This window comes from Hyposmocoma kahamanoa, unplaced genomic scaffold (genome assembly GCF_003589595.1).
Source record: "Hyposmocoma kahamanoa isolate Upper Pololo Valley unplaced genomic scaffold, ASM358959v1 117, whole genome shotgun sequence".
NCBI classification, from domain to species: domain Eukaryota; kingdom Metazoa; phylum Arthropoda; class Insecta; order Lepidoptera; family Cosmopterigidae; genus Hyposmocoma; species Hyposmocoma kahamanoa.
In genome coordinates, this window is record NW_020653397.1 from 1,562,936 (window position 1) to 1,581,564 (window position 18,629).

Below are 18,629 nucleotides of genomic sequence, written 5' to 3' on the forward strand. Positions count from 1 at the left end.
ATTCCTGCGAATAAATCTTTATGTGCCGTGAATGATTAGAACATTATTTTATTATTTGTCGAAACCGATATTTCGATTGCTTTTATAGAATAGTGGCCTATTTCAAAAACAGCTAATTCTTTAGGAATATGGTTTAAAATACCATTGCGTTATAAATAAAAAATAAATTATTTAGATTTAAAACATTTTTCTTGAAAAGCAGCCGTTTTTCTTTAGGAATGACAAACGATCAGACATCAAAATATAGTGGTAATAAACAATAAAATTTACTCATTTTTTTTATAATGGCGATTGCACCGTATATGTATATAAACAACAGTCACTTTCACTGTCACTTTTTAATATAATACATTAATTTAAATATTAAGGGTTGACTTTAATTCTTAATTTAGGAGATCGTATACAGTTTTGAAATATTACAAAGATGCGTGGTATGTACATGTCTCCTTTATATCACGTGGGCCCAAAGGCCGGTCGTCGAAGCCGTGGCGAGACCAGGAATCCTGGTCAGTGTTATTCATATCTGTAACAAAAAGACATTCTTATAGAAGTGTTAATAAAACTATAATACACCAGTAAAAAGTGACTTAAAGAAAAAAGTCGTTCAATAGATCAACTGGCTTAGCTATTGACTATTAGATAGCGGTCTTATCAAAATATACGATACACTTAAGAATATGGTCTAAAGAATGTGGTAATTTATTATACGATAGCATGTACTTTACTCGATCATGTCAAATCCTGAAAATAATCTAAAAAATATCTAACTTAGCACATAGTTTTTATATAGAGATATTTCTCTTTATGTACTACAGAGTGTTAAATTTTCAACTGAGATCCTGTATAGATTTTAAGGATTTCGTGGTTATTCGCTAAATGGTTATCACTAATTTCAGGCTTCTTACCACGGTATGGAGCGTGGAACCTTTCTGAAATTTCGAGAAAATAAAAAGTCACACCGTGGTAAGAAGCCTGATATTAGTGATAATCATTGAGACCCCCTGTAGTTATTAAATTCTCGCCCGCTGCACTATCAGTCGCTATCGGGTGCTTGTCGACATTGGCTCCGTATCATATTTTAGCAAAATAATTTGAGTTCAATCTAGTTTCAAACTTAAGAGAGATGTAATTTTATGAAGTCATTATTTCATTCATTCACTTATTAATTTCCTAGACCCTCCAATCTTTACATCAAAGTTACTAATGTTCGTTATAGTTTGCATTCTTTAGTCTCAATTTTTATTCCGATAAAGTCATTTATAAAACTTACAGAATCAATCTTTTAACATTATTAAATAATTCTTTTATTCATTCACTCACTCAGTCGACGACGAATCTACCAATCCTTTACTCAAAAAATTCCACTGTTGTTGGTTATACATTGTTTTCTTTAATTTCAATTTTCATTCCCATAGAGTCATCCATAAAACTTACAGAATATTTTTTTACGTAATTTTATAAAGTCATTCTTTAATTCGTTAATTTACCCAGTAAACGATGAATCTACCAATATTTATACAAAAACGTTCACCATTGTTCGTAATAGTTTGAATTCTTTAGTCTCAATTTTCACTCCTCTAAAGTAACTCATAAAATTAACAGAATCATAAATTTTACAAGGTTATTCTTTAAATGACTCATTAATTCGCTCAGTAGCCTATGTACACCTATCTTTACACCAAAATTGTCACATATTCGTTACAGTTAAAATTCTTTAGTTTAAATTTTCATTCGTATCAAGTAACTCGTAAAATCGACAGTTCCAATCTCTTAATGTAATTTTATAAAGCCGCGAACGCAAGGAGGATCCGCACATCCATTATTTGTCTCAGTTCGAGTCCGGATGAATGTCCATCGGCGGATTGCCTCAAATGAATTGGAAGCACATAAAGCTATATCCACGAATTGGAATGTAGTGCGATTTATTATACTGACGACGATGGGCATGTTTTTTATAGTATCTGTGTTAACTCCTGAATGCCGCCACACCTGAGCACGGGTCTCTTTGACACCTTTCTCACTTCCATTATACATTTTTGTTATTTTTTATGATACCGAGTGACAATATAGTATATTAGTAGCTTGCATTGACTTACAATTATATGGACGTCGGTTCCGCGCTAAAAACTGTCCGAACTTATAGGGCGTTAAAATCGTATACAGAGCGTCATTGACGCTTTAGTCTTCGTTTGTTCGACTGACAGCGAAGCAAGCAAAATTAGACAGTGCTGCGATGACATTACAATTTAAATTCAACGTTTTAGCTTTTTCATATTCCTTTACATGTCACTACGTTTAAATAGATTGACTTGGGACATTTTTTTCGTGGTTTTTGTATTAGACCCGTCGTCCATTTATTTGTAAGTCAATGGTAGCTTGTAAGAATAAGCTAATACAAAACAAGTAACGAGAATAAAAGAATGATGTACAATAATTATACAACTTCTTGCGACCCGCATGTCCATAAAAGTTGCAGTGCCACTCAGAGCTTTAAATCACAAAGATCACTGTCACCCTGAGACATTGGTGATAAGTCTCATGTAATGTTCATATTACTGCTTGGCGGCAGAAATAGATAACGTGACAGTACTTCTCTGGACTAAATTTTTCACAAGAACCTCTACTGCTACTACTTGGTAGTCCAATGTTTAAGATTTACGAAAGAAAAGTTCTTTTGTTGAGTACAATTCTGTTTTAACTCTTCAACATCTCACGGTTGAAGAGGAGAATCTTCTAGGATTTTTGAAATTTATAGGTAGGATGGGTGTAAAACCTAACGACGTCAGAGTTTTAAATCGCAAAGATCTTAGGGGCACGATCTGAAAAGTGCCATATGCCTGTAATTTCACCAGCACCCTTACTCTTCAAAACCGGAACGCAGTAATGCTTACATTACTGCTTGGCGGTAGAAATAGGAACTCTTTCTACTGCTACTAAAAGTAACTAAAACAATAATGTGACAACCCTACGCCCCGAGTGCCGTGTAGGCTATGACATACTTGTCTCATTATATGTTTGTGTCTACAGATAAATTTATAATTATCATTGGTGTAATAAAATTGTATTACCATACTTACATGTACAAGTGCTTACAGTCAGCATTAGAGGTGGTGTCCGTAGTACTCAGCTGGATACGCGTAGCCCTGGTGGAAGGCAGGGTCGGTGGGGGGGCGGTGCATCATCTGCTGGCCGTCCATCATGTAGCCCATGGTCGCCTCGGGACTGTACGCGCCACTGGGACCCGCGTGAGGGAATACTGCGGGGTAGAATACTGCAAGGTTAATTAAGTCTGCTGTTGGATCAGCTGTGATCAGTGGCAGCATTTTTCACATACACCTGGATTTATATCGACGACGGAAAGAAATCGTGTTGTATTTCGAAAAATTGCGAAAATTACTTTTTACATATCGCACTGCTAATACAATAGTGTATTAACTCAAAAAGTGAATTTATTCAGAATAGCTGAAAAACTAAATACACAGTTCCCGTGAAAGATTATTATAATTTATGTACAGGTTAAAATTTATTAGACATCTAAACAACTCCTATTTGCCAATTAGAAGTATATTTGATAATAAAAGTAAAAAATAATTTCATATTTATAGGTACTAATTAATGTGTTTTAATTTATTTTAATTTCTATTAATAATTAATAATAAATTGAACTTAATAAAAAATCATTCAATAAAATAATTTGTAAAACGTAATGTAGCGTAAATTGGAATCTTTCTTTGTAAAATTAAAAACAAAGTATTTAATTAATAACTTTTGTAACTATAGTGAAAAAATAGGGTGGTTTGCATTAATATTAGACAGAACTGGTTGATGACTGTACCACCTCAGTCAACCGTGACCATGGGACCTGTAAAGGGCCCGAAACGTCGGTTTGTTTGAAAAAACAAATATACGCGATTTAAATCCGGAAAAATAGTTTCATTTCCTATGAAATTATTTTTTCCATTTTATTTTTAAATATATATTTGAGAAATTGTTTAAGTGTCTATAATAAACTATATAACATGCACATTTTAATGATTTTATGCGGGAAGTGAGTAATTTGTTTTTCATCAATTCTGAGAAAATACACTTTTTGAATTAATACACTATTGTATTAACAGTGCGATATGTTAAAAGTGTTTTTATCACATGAAAGTCATGAATACAATACAAACTACATGAAACAGATTTATATATAGCTCTCCTATTTAAATATACAAAAGTTATCGACTAATTTCGTTTTAGAATCTTTAAAACCATCTTATTCAAAAGTTGTCATTTTGCACATGTGACTTTGTTACATTAAGGGTGCAATGCGAATGCGAATCAAACAGATCATGCTGATATTATAAAAATCAACTAAATGTGTATCGATATTTCTTAGGTCTTTGCTATTGTCATACCTACAATGGAAATAACTACGTTTTCCGAATCTCGAAATCGAGCATATTTATTTTTTCAAACAAATCAACAAGCCACAAACCACTCAGCCGTGACCATGGGACATGTAAAGAACCGTTGTTGCCGAAACGTTTGGTTTGTTTGACAAAACAAATATACGCAATTTAGATTCGGATAAACTAGTTTCGTTTCTCATATTGTTTAAGTGTTAAGTAATGCATTATGCTGTTCATGTCAACTGGAATTAAGGACCACGGTATTTACAGTAAAATTATACTTAGACCGTTTGCATATTACGTCCCATTAGTATCAGGGCAGGGGGGCTTCTCTCGGTCTCCGTCCGAAACAATTACTGTCAAATAAGTAATATTCGACAAAATTAAAAGACAAGTATCCAGTATAAACTTCATTCGCATCACGCGTCTTTTCATTTGTAGACCCCCAGCTCCGAATCCAAGAAACGATGGTCCGAAATATCACAGGGATCATTTTATCTCTAGGCGTACGAGCGATATTCGTATCTTCTCGGATTCGAAAGGACTTAGTGCACAAGCGACATCCAAAGTGGGCACAAGTTTTCTCGATTCGTATAGTTCCGGATTCTGAACGAATACTATTCGGGTGTAGTGAATAAATAATTTTAATTACACGAACATCCACCGAAAACGGTCGGATTTGGGCGAATAACAATTCATTAATTTTGCAAGCGTTTTTAGCCAAAAACTGGACGAATGTCATCGACCAACCACCGTACTCACCTAATATGGCTCCGTCTGACTCTTTCCTAGCCCCGAGACTAAAATTATTACTTCGAGAAAGGCATTTTGAGTCTATTGCAGATATAAAAGGAATTCGCTGAAAGAATTGAAGACTGCCTCAATCAGCTTACGAAAACTGTATGGAGGACAAGCCCCGGCGTAGTTGTATTGCAAGCTAAGGGACCTATTTTGACATCACGATTATTTTTATTTTTTATTACCTTAAAAAAAAACAATTTGCGATTAACCCATTTGTGTGGAAGCCACGGACAGACTTATAGACAAAGGCATCAACTTACAAGTCTTTTTGCGTCGGGATTAAAAACAAAAAAAACACACATCAAATTCAAATAGCAAACATCCTCTGTCGTTTCTAACTTTGTATTCACTCAATTCTGCCACAAAACTGTTATGGTTTCCGATAGCCGTGCTTCTCCCACGGATTATCAATCGTAGTAATGGGGAGTACCATTATAGACGTCGATTTCCTTCTTGGATCCTATGGGGGCTTTATGGTGGCACGCGCCATTGATTGAAAAGTGCCAAACGTGGCCAAGCTTCACTTGTAAATATATATGATATTGTGGACATATTACGCGTTAAGTTTGTATTATGAGAAAGTTAAAACAAATGATTATAGCAACACGCATGTTTGAAAAATAATGAAAATACATTTGAAAAATGGACAATCGCCAATATCTCTGTTGTTAAAGAGATGTCGATAAACTTTTTTAAATTTTATTTTAAATGAGTTCACGTAAGTTGAAAGAACGGAAGAAATTTTAAGAAAAATCGTTAATACGAGAATCCTTTTTGCAGTACATTTAATAACCTACAAACTCTGGCTTAGAATCTGGTTCGAGGAAACTATGCTTTGTACTAAAAGTTGTCGTAGATATCTTTACCAAAAGTCACCTGAGCAATTGTTAGGCATGGAGTAATTGAACTACTGTTCAATCAAATTTTCTCGTTTCATCAAACCAAATTTTATAGGGAAGGAAATTGGACTTGAAATCGCCATATGTATTAACTCTACTGCTCAAGGCAAATTCCCCTGAGAAGAATGTACTAGAAACTTTAAAGATTGCTCTTTGTAAATATAAAATTGTACACTTTCATCATTTACAAAAATTATCTCAAACATCATAAATCGATAGTACCTGTAAGAGCTAAACGGGTTTAATATTAGTAGTTTTATTAAATAATGTTACGGTTTAATATTAAGTGGCGGGCATATTTTAAACTTAGAACATATTATATATTCGCGTAATTGTGAGAATCTATTTTTAGGCGAAATTTTTTTTGTATCCTACAATAGATCCAAAATACGTAAACAGTCGCAATTTTGTAACAAAAATACAAAATGAAATAACAAGAGGAAATGTAGAAAGTTTGCAATGTGCTTTTCACCGCTTGTTTGAAGTTCTAAATGATTCGCGACTCTTTTTTTGCTAACAATCGTGAAGTTTGGTCCATTGTGCCAGTTTGGTCTTCCGGTGATATTTTTAATGTCAACTTTCCGGTTTGAGAAGTGTTTTCGAAATATTCCTTACTTTTTATAGAAAGAATGAGTGAGAGTAGCTACTATTTATACCTTTACCAGATTACCCAGCAAGGTATTTTTTCATCACGCATAAATTATGCTTTTGTGGGTGTCAAACGTCATTCTGTCCCTTGGAAGGCTTTTTTTTGACCTCCTTTTCCAACTTTTCCTCGGTCATAATTATAATAAAGTCGTATAAGATGGCCCCACTTAATATCTCTTTGGTTTTTAATTTTTATTTTCAAGACAATTCTGCTTTACTTCACTCTCGTTAGTACTTCCTCATTGGACGCTTTCTTTATCCAGCTAATTCTTTCCATCAATACAACTCCTTTATGCAATACCCTAAATTATACTATAAAAAACCACTTAAAAAATGTAACAGTTACAGATCTTGATTATCATTATCTCAAGCTTTTATATATTTGTCTTGCGGTCCCCTAAAACCGATCGGCTTCGGCTTCAGTGGCGCGTGTCTCCCACCAGGGCTGCAGGAAGCAATAACAGCCCCCAAAACGACGCGGCAGTGATTTGTGGACAATCGTCAATTTCTTGCCACTATCGTCAAATTATAAAACAATCGATGAAGTTAGACGGTACTTTTTAGTCCGGTAATTAGTCGCTATTAACCATTGACTTACAATTATATGGACGTCGGGTCCGCGCTAAAAAGTGTCCGAACTTATAGGGCGTTAAAATCGTATACAGAGCGTCATTCACGCTTTAGTTTTCGTTTGTTCGACTGACAGCGAAGCAAGCAAAATTAGACAGCACTGCGATGTCATTACAATTTAAATTCAACGTTTTAGCTTTTTCATATTCCTTTACATGTCACTACGTTTAAATAGGTTGACTTGGGACATTTTTTTCGTGGTTTGTGTATTAGACCTGTCGTCCATTTATTTGTAAGTCAATGCCATTAACATAACGCAACTACGGTAAATTCAGAAGGAGTCATGCAAATAATGTTTAAGGAACGTGACAAGACCGAAAATAGCAAATTATTATACGAAACCCAGACGAACGTACAAAATATCCTATTCATACCTATCAGGCAATCACGTGCGTACAAGAGACCTAAACATATTTTAAAACAAACAAACCTAGCCGGAAGCGAGCGTGGCCAAGTTTCCGACGGAAAATGGAAGAACCGGACGATAGATGGAAAATTGTTTTGGCAATGGCCTCGAGAAAATGGCGCCGCTTCCTGTGGTCAAGCCAACTTGCGATCGGTTCGTAAAGTTGTATGTATTTTTTTTCAAAAAAGGAGATTCGTTCGGAGTGTGTTCCTTTTTAAATATGTCGCGAGGGGTAAAAACCAAGTTTCGTGATTTCAAACTTTCGCGTATTACTTATCTACAAGCATTATTTAAAATTGCATTCGCTTAGTCTTCAATAGTGTCTTTTGTCGCCTCGTCAACATTGTCACCTTCGGAATCCAACATCATCTACTAGGCGCACATAATACATTAGCAGATGTTCGATATCACCACGTTGGTGAAGCTAATGAATTTATATTTACGGACATAAATTGCCCAATACGCCATTGCGCCGCTCCTGGTACTGTCGATCGTTACGCGGCCGAAAGGATTACTCGTATAACAGCCGTCACTGTGACTTTAATAATTTGTAAAACTGTCTCATTATCAAGTTGAAATAATAAACAGTGCTTTAAGTGCTTTGGAAGACAATTCATTGGCGATTTCCCGACTCGGTTCTTACTAGAGTATGACTATGAATGACATTGCTAAGCTCGGATAAATCAGAATAAATGATCGAGCAAGAACAAACACCGAAATCTTCCTTTAATGTCATGGACTTCAAGGATGTAACGTGGAAATGTTTTCTGGACTTTGTTCACGTATTTAATCGAAGAGAAACGGAGCTACATAACTCAGAAAGCAGTAATTTCCCCGAGACACGATCCGAATATTTTTTATTCACTCCCGAAATTACAGACAGACAGGGCAGTCTAATCCGGAACGGGCAAAAGGCCGTACACACATCCGCACATCGAGATAAAGGTACCAGGCTCGCATACAGCGCCGATAGTCGCCGGAGGGGAGAGTGATGGATCGCCCGCCACGGGTCAACGAATTCGGACATTATTCTTTTTTACCCTTCTTGCCTCCGTTCGCAAGAGTAAGCCCTTTTTCAGCCAGCTCTTTTTTCCCCCGGAATTTTTGTCCTTACAATTACAAAGTAAAAATAGAATTGGTCGTTTGTAATTCTATTCCATATTGTCGGCGGGCCGGCAAAAAATTTTCCTCCTCAGGAATTCCGCGTTTTTGTAACAGTTTCTCATTTTTATGTGTTCCCGGTCGGGGCGAGGAGCGTGAATGCAGTTATTGTTACTTTCATGTCGGACATTCGAATTACAGAATAGCGGTTAAAGCATTCACCGTTCATATGTTTCAAGCACGGCGGCTTAGCACAAAAAAGGAAACCGGAATACAGTAGAGGTAAAATTGTGAATTATTGACATTAGTAATTTTGTCAACGCTTTGAATTATGATTATATAAAAATGAAAATAACTACGAAAAAATGTACTTTTAAAAAAGAACAACATTATTCGATATCCGTTTCACATTATCTATTAAGTCCTGTCGTCCTGGTCCGAAGACGCCATTACAAGCCCCATCTGTGTGTACCAGGCTCGCATAACTTCCGCGGTGGTCAGCGCTAAAAGCTATCGCCTCTAGGGACGTTCACTGTATCTATGCATGTTGCATGAGCTCTTGTAGAATAGATAGTTTGGAAAACGTTTGTTTATGGGAAAAAGTGTATTATTATTAAAAATTCTCTCGAAAACAGCGATAACTTTGAACGCTGCTTTGTGTTCCAGATTGTTATGTTAAAGACTGTTTAATTATTTTTTTATTGAATTGGTGTTCAATTATTTTTGTGAAATCACTCCACTAATTAGTTAGAATTATTAATGCAAAGATGGAACACTTAGAAAAATTTTTTTTTACTAGATCAACAGAAAATGCTGTTAATTAACATCATGTATTAAGCTGCTTTTGTGAGTGGAAACTAAAAGGAAAATTTTGAATTTTTAAATTTGAGAGACGAGGCAAAGGTACTGTCGGTCGGGGTCACGGACTCAGTCAGGCTCAAGAACTGGTGAACGGTTATTATTATGCTATAGGGTGTAATTAAATTATAATGGCTTCAAAGGTCTACAATAAAACTTTGGAGTGAAATTCAGAATTTGCAATAATTGTGAAGAGTTTTAGAAATCATTACTTAATTATCTTCATAGTACCTACTGGATTTTTCGTAAAAAATTGTTCTTATAAAGACATTATTTAGTCGCTCATGCTCCATCGTCGAGCTCATCGTCATTTTCCATTAGGTGAGATGGAGGTGAAATGCGCATTCTATAAAAATATTTTTATAAAAAAGTATTTTATTTGTTTTTTACATATTTTTTTAACCAGATGGCTGTGACCATGGGACCCGTGAAGGGCCCAAAACGTTGGTTTGTTTGAGAAAAAAACCATATCGCGTGTATTGTTTTTTTAACGCCCAGATCTTAGGGGCACTGCGACTGCGTCCGTCACATTGAGACATAAGTTGACAAGTCCCATGTGCCTGTAATTTCATCAGCACCCTTCCAAATCGGAACGCAGCAATAGTTACATTACTGCTTGGTAGCAGAAATAGGTAAGGTGGCAGTACTTCCCTGGACAAACTCTTTGAGAAGGAGCTCTACTGCTACTATAAATATAATGAAAATTTAGTATGCCGCAGGGCGGACCACAGTGTCTTCTGAAAATGCATTCTTGTAACACCTTTGTAACATGTGTTTTTGTATTGTTAAAAACAATAATAGGTATTTTCCCGATCATGTTTTCTTTTTGTAACTGTAAAAACCTATAATGGCCATAAGAAAAGTCTCTCTCAAAGTAAAAGTGTACTTTTTAGTTTAAAAAAAAACCCTACCCATTAGCAGGAAAGGGAGTTCACCTACGTGGAGAAATTCGGCAAGTTAACCACGTCCGATCGCCTTTGAAGGCCGCAATCAAATTGACCGCTGAGCAGTGAGCTCATGCAACATGCATGCTGAACGTTGGACGTCCCTAGAGGTAGCTCTTACGATGACCACTGTTGGAGTTATGTACGCCTGGTAGTTTGTGAAGACAGAATTATTGATGAAAGGAAAAATAAATCCAATAAACGTTAAATTTAGCCTAGTTTGCATACGAGTGAAGTTATAAGAACGGGCCTTCGAGTACATGAAGTCTCTAAACCCTAATTTCTGAAAGCCACCCAGCAATTTTATTTCATTTAAATGTGTATTTTCATTTGATTATAAATCAATAATCAAATGAAAAATTTTAGAAAATTTTAGAAAAAAACAGCATAGTATTTATTTAAGCAGTTATTTTTTACCATAATCTTCTCGCAATCTACCGTGGTCCATAAACATTTAAGTATACATACAGTGCAACAAAATTAAGAAGTAATTGATAACGTATAGCCGTATAAGAAAAATGTTACCTGCTCTATTTGACTGATCTATCATTGGCTGCACTATCCTACGTCTCGCGTTGATAAACCTGAAACAAACACAATGTAAATTAACACACTGTTATAGACGCAATGACCGAGAGAGATTAAGAGAAAAAGAAAGGTTATTTATATGCTATAAAAATGTAGCTACAATTAAGGTGTTATAATTATAATACGTGTTATCCCTTACATTTGACCAGTAACTGGCATGGACATTTATATACTTATGAATGTATTTAGAACGCTGATAACGCCTCGGCCACGAAAATATCGCCACGCTTGAAGAGTCAATTTAAAGAGTCAAAATACACCCACGAAGTTTGGTAATTCGCTTACAGCAGCTTCGGTGGTGAGGGGAAGTCAAGTAGAATTAGGCCTATATAAATAAAATCATATATTCGTAATTGACGCTCGGCGCTGACGCAAGGAACGTCGCGACTCGTGGCATTCGCGTAAGAGACGCACAGCGTTCACACGACGTACGCGCGGCGACGATGCGACGTAACGCCAGCACTGAGCGATTACTGTGCTGAATAGTGCCGAACGCCGGGTATACGCCGTTGCGGTTGCGTGGACGTCGAGTCGACGCTGTGCGTGCATTGGCTAGACTTTGACGCTCGAAAGACGCTAGTGTGGGGGTCTCTAAAAAAGTTTAAATTATGATAACGACGTTCTAAATCAAAAGGCGATTGAATCATTCGTTTAACCAAGGTAAACAACTCTTTTATGGGGAACTGTATACGTTTTTACAATAAGATTCCGGAGCATATATTAAGTTTATCATTTCCTAAGTTTAAAAACTACATTAAAAATATTTTGATCGAAAAATCATATTACAAAATTGAAGACTACGTGTTAGATAAAGATGTATGGAAAGACGACATGGCTGATGGCTGACAAGTGTATTCCATAGCATTTAAGTTTATTTGAAAAGAGCAATCCCTAGAGTTTCCTGCTCGTTCTTCTCAGGGAGGTCAGCGTAGTGAACGAGCAGTAGCTTAAATGTGACGTTTTCAAGTGTAAATTTATTTTACCTATGGAATAAATAATCTTTGACTTTGACTTTGACTTCATTCTTTGTTCAAAGCCATTGACTTACAAATAAATGGACGACGGGTCTAATACGAAAACCACGAAAAAAATGTCCCAAGTCAACCTATTTAAACGTAGTGACATGTAAAGGAATATGAAAAAGCTAAAACGTTGAATTTAAATTGTAATGTCATCGCAGTACTGTCTAATTTTGCTTGCTTCGCTGTCAGTCGAACAACCGAAGACTAAAGCGTGAATGACGCTCTGTATACGATTTTAACGCCCTATAAGTTCGGACACTTTTTAGCGCGGACCCGACGTCCATATAATTGTAAGTCAATGTTCAAAGCGCATAATTTGTTTTATGTAGTTTGTATTCTTTTTTATAACCCTACAAGACTTTTGACGTAATGAATGATTATAAAGGTACATTATCAATTAACAAATAATAACGAATAACGAAACCACGAAACTGAATAACATCCAAACATTCCGATAATTACCAGAAAAGCTAATCGAATCGGGAACCAATCGCGCCCTCGCGTTCGTCCCGGTAAACGCGAATCGACAGCTCATTTCAGAGATGCACTCTGTTTACTTATTCAACAGAACTGGATGATATTGATCGTGTTATTTGTAATACAATACATAATATACTGCTTAATATACTCTTGGGAGCTATCACTCCGTAGGGCACGTATGTGAACACGTACTCCAGCGAGTACATTAGACTTTTTATTTACAAATTGAAATAAACAGAAACATATTTCAAAAAGAAGCTGTGATAACCTACAGCCTTTCAAGCAGAGGCCGTTTGCTTCCGGGCTCGCACTACCGAGTTCATCAGAACTTATATGCGAAATTCGAAAATTACCATGAGCTTTTCGGTGAAGGAAACAACGTAATGATCCCTGCACGTCGAAGAAGGTTCACAACCCTTGGAAAACATGTGAAGCCCTCAACCCGCATTTTGGCCGAAACCCTCGCCTGAGAGGAGACCCGTGTCCAGCGGTGGGACGTATAAATGGGTTGGTGATGATATTTTGAAAATGTGCAAAACAGAAAATGGACTCGATAACAATATTTTTGATGAAATTCTACGTTCGGTTCTAACCTAACATTTAAACTAACATTTTTCACCTGCCACTAACTATAACGCGTCTAAGTGACAAATGGTCAAATAACCGTTTTGAATAGCAAAAAATAAATAACAAAATTCTTTTAAAAACAGTTAAAATTAGTTAACGTGTTCGACTTCGGAACTTACCCTAACGATGCATAGCTGAAATATCATTGAACAATGTCAATATTCTCAAATATAGTTATAGTTTTTTGTGATATCTCAAAAAAATATTTTGTCACTTGGCGTTTTAGTTAGTGAACCGCCTCTTCGCCATCTTGTTGCGGGTTGCATAAACCATTCCCTTCTGTACGATGCACCCAGGGAGCAAATCAGTAAATGCTAAATTTTATGGTCTTCCTTTTATTTAAGATGCTAAGTTATTTGGAAGAAAACAATCCTTATGATTAAGGGTTTCGATCAGTATAGTAAAATTACAGGTGCTTTTTTTCCAGATTCCCAGTTCAGATAGGCGATTATTTAAAAATCTTTGAATGCAGTTCGAATTGTTTTTAAAATCATAATGAAGTCTTCTTTCTGAAATTTTGTATCTACGGTATTTAAGGTACTTTTCCTCCTTGTGGCATAGCCGTAGGACGCCCTACATATCGGTAAAAACTATATTTCCATTTCCGAATATGGGGTTGTCTATGTTCTTATTTTCCGAAATTCGATAGCAACCTCGGGGTCAGTGTTACCCTGTTCCTCTGTACCCTCCGAGGGATGAAGAGTTAATGAACTAATCCAGATATTAACGACACATTAGTGCCGGCGCCATCTTGTTGCAATTACGGCCCAAAGGGACAGTTGGACCTTGAAGGGTTAAATTTGTAACGACCGTTTGTAACATGAGTATTGGTGTTTATTAAAATTTTTAGTTGGAGGGTTAATTTTATTAGTTATATACGATTACGGCATGTTAATTGTAAATGTTTAGGACAATATCTCATGTTGAAAGAAAATATCGTGATGACCATTCTGTGTCGGAGAAGGTCCATAACCTTTGAAAGTCGCCACCTGAATTCTTGCCTAAACTTTCTCGTAAAGAATAACCGTGGGCCAGCAAAGAGACGTGTTATAATAATAATAATAATAACGCACACACTCAACATAGCCCCGCACTAGGGAAACCCTGTATCGCGGGTGCCATGGACACACACATAGACAACCACAAATTACACCCAAACTCACGAGAGAAATAAATGTAGGTCATACAAATATTTCGCCCGGCCCGGGAATCGAACCTGGGACCTCTGCGTGGCAGTCCGGCATGGTAACCGTTCGGCCACGGAGGCAGTTACGGGTTGGCGTTGATGAATATTTATCTAAATTCTGCCTTTTTTTGTCAAAATTGTAAGTTACTTCATTAATGTTGTAAATTTGATATTTTGTATGGGATTATGAACGATAATCGGTTCGAATAAATGACGTCATAACGATTCTTAATTTAAATTATTTTTTTTACTCTTTAATTTGATCGCTTGTTTTTTTTTTATTTATTTAGGCTTAGGCAAAGCCATCAGCCTAAACATGAAGTTTAAATATGTTTCCGTAAATATTGCCGCCACAAAGAGGATAGGCAATTTGAGGCGGCGTGCTTGGATTGACTCGGGATTCCTTAAAACGGGTATTATAGTTCGAGATTCGTATAATTTCGCGTTTTAATCCTCGATTAAGGCACAACAGCATTATCCTCTTCCACTTAAAAACTATATTTCACAAAATAATTGAAAGTCAAAATAAAAACGACACTTTTCCCTCCAAAAGGTCCAGAGCGAATCTTTGATCCCTTGTTATTAGTTGTCATCTTTTTAAAGACTTGATTTTAAGGTTGTTTATTGTAGAAAAGTTGTGATACGTATTATTAAACATCTTTATTTAAATATTATATTTATATTATATATTTAGTACTGTTTTAAATAGGTAGTTGGAAATGTTGTTTATCACCTTAAAATATTATCATTATATTTAGAACCACTTTCAAAAAGTTAATTATAATTTTACAATAAGTAACCAGGTATTGCCTCATAAAATACTTGATGACGGTTTGTTTACATTTAGTTAATAACCTAAACCTTTATAATATAGCATTGACTTACAATTATATGGACGTCGGGTCCGCGCTAAAAAGTGTCCGCACTTGTAAGGCGCTAAAATCGTATACAGAGCGCGACACTCCGCTTTAGTCTTCATTTGTTCTACTGACAGCGCGATACTGCGATGACATTACAATTTAAATTTCGAATAGGTTGACTTGGGACATTTTTTTCGTGGTTTTTGTATTAGACCCGTCGTCCATTTATTTGTAAGTCAATGTAATATAGTTAAATTTTAACTACAATTTGTCAACTGTCACTGCCTTGAAACTGCCTCCATGGCCGAACGGTTACCATGCAGCCTATATACTGCCACGCAGAGGTCCCAGGTTCGATTCCCGGGCCGGGAGAAATGTTTGTATGGCCTACATTTATTTCTCTCGTGAGTTTGGGTGTAATTTGTGGTTGTCTCTGTATGTGTCCATGGCACCCGCGGGGCTACGTTGAGTGTTTGCGTTATTTATTATTTATTTGTCACTCCCCTATTCATATGTATATGAATATGTATATATGTAACAATAAAATGTTTACATATGTATGTATGTAAACACTTTATTGTACAACAAAAACAAATTACAAATTTTTTAACAAAGAAATAGAATGTTATTGTACAAAGATGAGCTTATCCCATAAAGGGATTTATTCCAGCTAACCTTTGAATAATTGACAGGAAAGTTGGCTCCTGAGTCGCCTAAAAATCTGACAAATTATGAAATTGAATACCTACATACTCATTAATTAGAGAATAAAAAATGTATTATACCAAATGTATACACAAATACATAAATACATAATGTTAAGTAAATGACGATACATGAATAAATATAAAATATATAATAAAATGAATGTATAAAATAAGACTATAATTAAATACGTGAAATGTAAATAAATATTTTGAAAATGAGGAGTCTGAATAATCCTAAGATTTCAAATGGTTTTTCTTAGTGGATACAATTATTAATTTTTTTAAGTTTAAAGTCACTTTAATGACTACCTTCTATATAACACGGGTATCTGATGATCTGTTTGTGGCTTTATCAACACATATAATTTATATTCCATAGTATTAAGAAAACGCCGTTGATGTCTGAGGCAAAATAAAAAAATAAGTAAAAATAAAACAAGATACGTACTTGTAATCCCAAATCGCACTATCAAAAACGTACACGACACACAATTAGTGTTTCGTGCGTTATTTTATTCCGTTTATTCCGCCGTAATGGCGGCCCCTGATAACCAGGAACATAAATCATAACCCGATCTGGATTTGTTAATTTCGCCGTTGGCGTAGAGGGGTTACATGTTTGCAACTGGGATCATTGGGTGGAGAAAGGGTTAAAAGAATTGGTGACATTTTTGACGTCAAGTTTGAATTGCAAACTTTTATAATGGCGTTGGATAATCAAAACTATATATTGTATTTATGAACAATAGATAACTTTTTTTACTTTTAATTAATATTACCGAAACAAAAAAAAAATTAAGTAAAATTTGATGCAATATTGATTGAAATAAAATTATAATTAATAATGTTATTTGGTAGTGAAACTATTTACAGTGTCAGCGGTAACAATGGGACCCGCCATAGGCCCCAAACTTTGGTTTATTTGAAAAAAAAAAAACGAATATACGCGCTTTAGATCCGAAAAAATCTAGTAACACTCGCGAAAACTTAAGACCTAGAAATATAATCTGGAGCCAAATTTATCCATAAATTGTTTAAAATGGTATTTACACTTTTTACTCCATTTATTTTCCTTTAACCCATGTTCAAATGCAAGTGTCAAATGGTCACATCCCTTAATGCGATGTAGCTGCATTGTATGATGCACTCCTGCACATGCGCCCTGATAAATAGTTATTTTATGCAAATGTACTAATTGTAATCGGATTTCAGATTATGGTGTCAAATATAGTAACCCTTGCTTTACACTTCCTCCTTTTAGCATTCTTATGTCTTTGTTTTAAGATCGAAAGTTGTTTAACAGAATTTGTGTTTGATTTTGTTTCTCCGTGAGATTTATTTGTATTTATTGTGTGGAATATGTTTTTGAAATTTAATAAATGTGTAATGTGACCGTGATATTTAACTTTGCTTGATTTCATTGGATGTAATACGTAATATAAAACAAGCAGCTTCAAAGTAAACTATATGTAAAATATGCCCATTATTTAAAAACGTAAAGGTGTGTCGCATAAATAAAAGAAGTGTTAGCAGAGTCAAGATTCGTATTACCTATGTACAGTGATACTAAAGTGAAATGACCTCAAGCAATATGCATTAGGAAGAAATCTAACCAATAATCCTTACAAGCTCCTGAATCCCATGATGCTCTGGTAGTTTCCCGGCCATATCTATTATGATTATTGCGATCCCTAAATAGGAAAAGTTAAAAAGGTAATTTGGTTCGGAGGACACGTTCCGGGACGGCGAGGCGGGAGGGGTGAAGGGAGGGCTGTTGCCGGGGTGGTTAGAATTTGGAGTGTTTGTGAATTGGCTGCAAAAGAAAGTGTAGGTTTCAAATGGAAACGAAATGTTCTTGCCCATCTTGGTTTCTCTGACACTTCGTTAAACCATGATGAAGAAGAAAGTAAGGTATACTTTCCATTGCCAACTAGTATTACCAAACAAATGCGCAAACCAGGGTCCCTATCTTTAAAGCAATCGGTTTCACTCAGCATTTCCATAATTTGTCTAATTTTAAACTTCCGAAGCAGCGCAAGAAAGTCGCCGCGAGAATAAAATTTAATTTGGACCAAGTTTTTGGATTTTAATTACCTGAGAGCGAATTAAATAAGAAAGGGGCAGGAGAATTCCTTGCAGTAATGCTTAGGATTCCCGCGCTGTGTCGGGGGAGCAATTTATAATTGTTTCTTTAAGAATTCGGTAATTGGTGATTTTGCTGGAGTTACGAATTTTCGGCACGCCCAGCTACATCTCGCGTTTTCAAACTTGCGTTATTATATTAAGATTCAAATTGAATTTCTGTTTGTTAATTTTAACATTAGTTTAAATATGAGTTTCTCCGTGAACTGGATTTGCTTGCTCCGCTGATTTGTCTCATTATTCACCCTACTATCGTAGTTCGATTATAAATCTTAGTATTAATATTTTTGACAAAGATTACCACCACCTTTGTTTATTTACTATGAATGTTCCATT

At 35.6% G+C, this 18,629-nt stretch overlaps 1 protein-coding gene across 5 annotated transcripts in view; it reads right to left on the reverse strand.

The window, feature by feature from the left end:
* Positions 1-276: 276 nt before the first annotated feature.
* LOC113239948 (homeobox protein homothorax) overlaps positions 277-18,629 on the reverse strand; it is a 452,743-nt gene continuing 434,390 nt past the window's right edge. The window contains exons 12-14 of one of the 5 annotated variants that reach the window (XM_026477122.1): positions 11,207-11,265; positions 3,078-3,256; positions 277-523 (exon numbers count right to left, since the gene is read on the reverse strand). In XM_026477122.1, coding sequence (XP_026332907.1) covers positions 3,102-3,256; positions 11,207-11,265 — 214 coding nt within the window. In that variant the 3' untranslated portion in view covers positions 277-523; positions 3,078-3,101. Of the gene's footprint in view, positions 524-3,077; positions 3,272-11,206; positions 11,266-18,629 lie in introns of all 5 variants that reach the window. The other 4 variants (XM_026477119.1, XM_026477123.1, XM_026477121.1 and 1 more) reach the window with 4 other exon arrangements.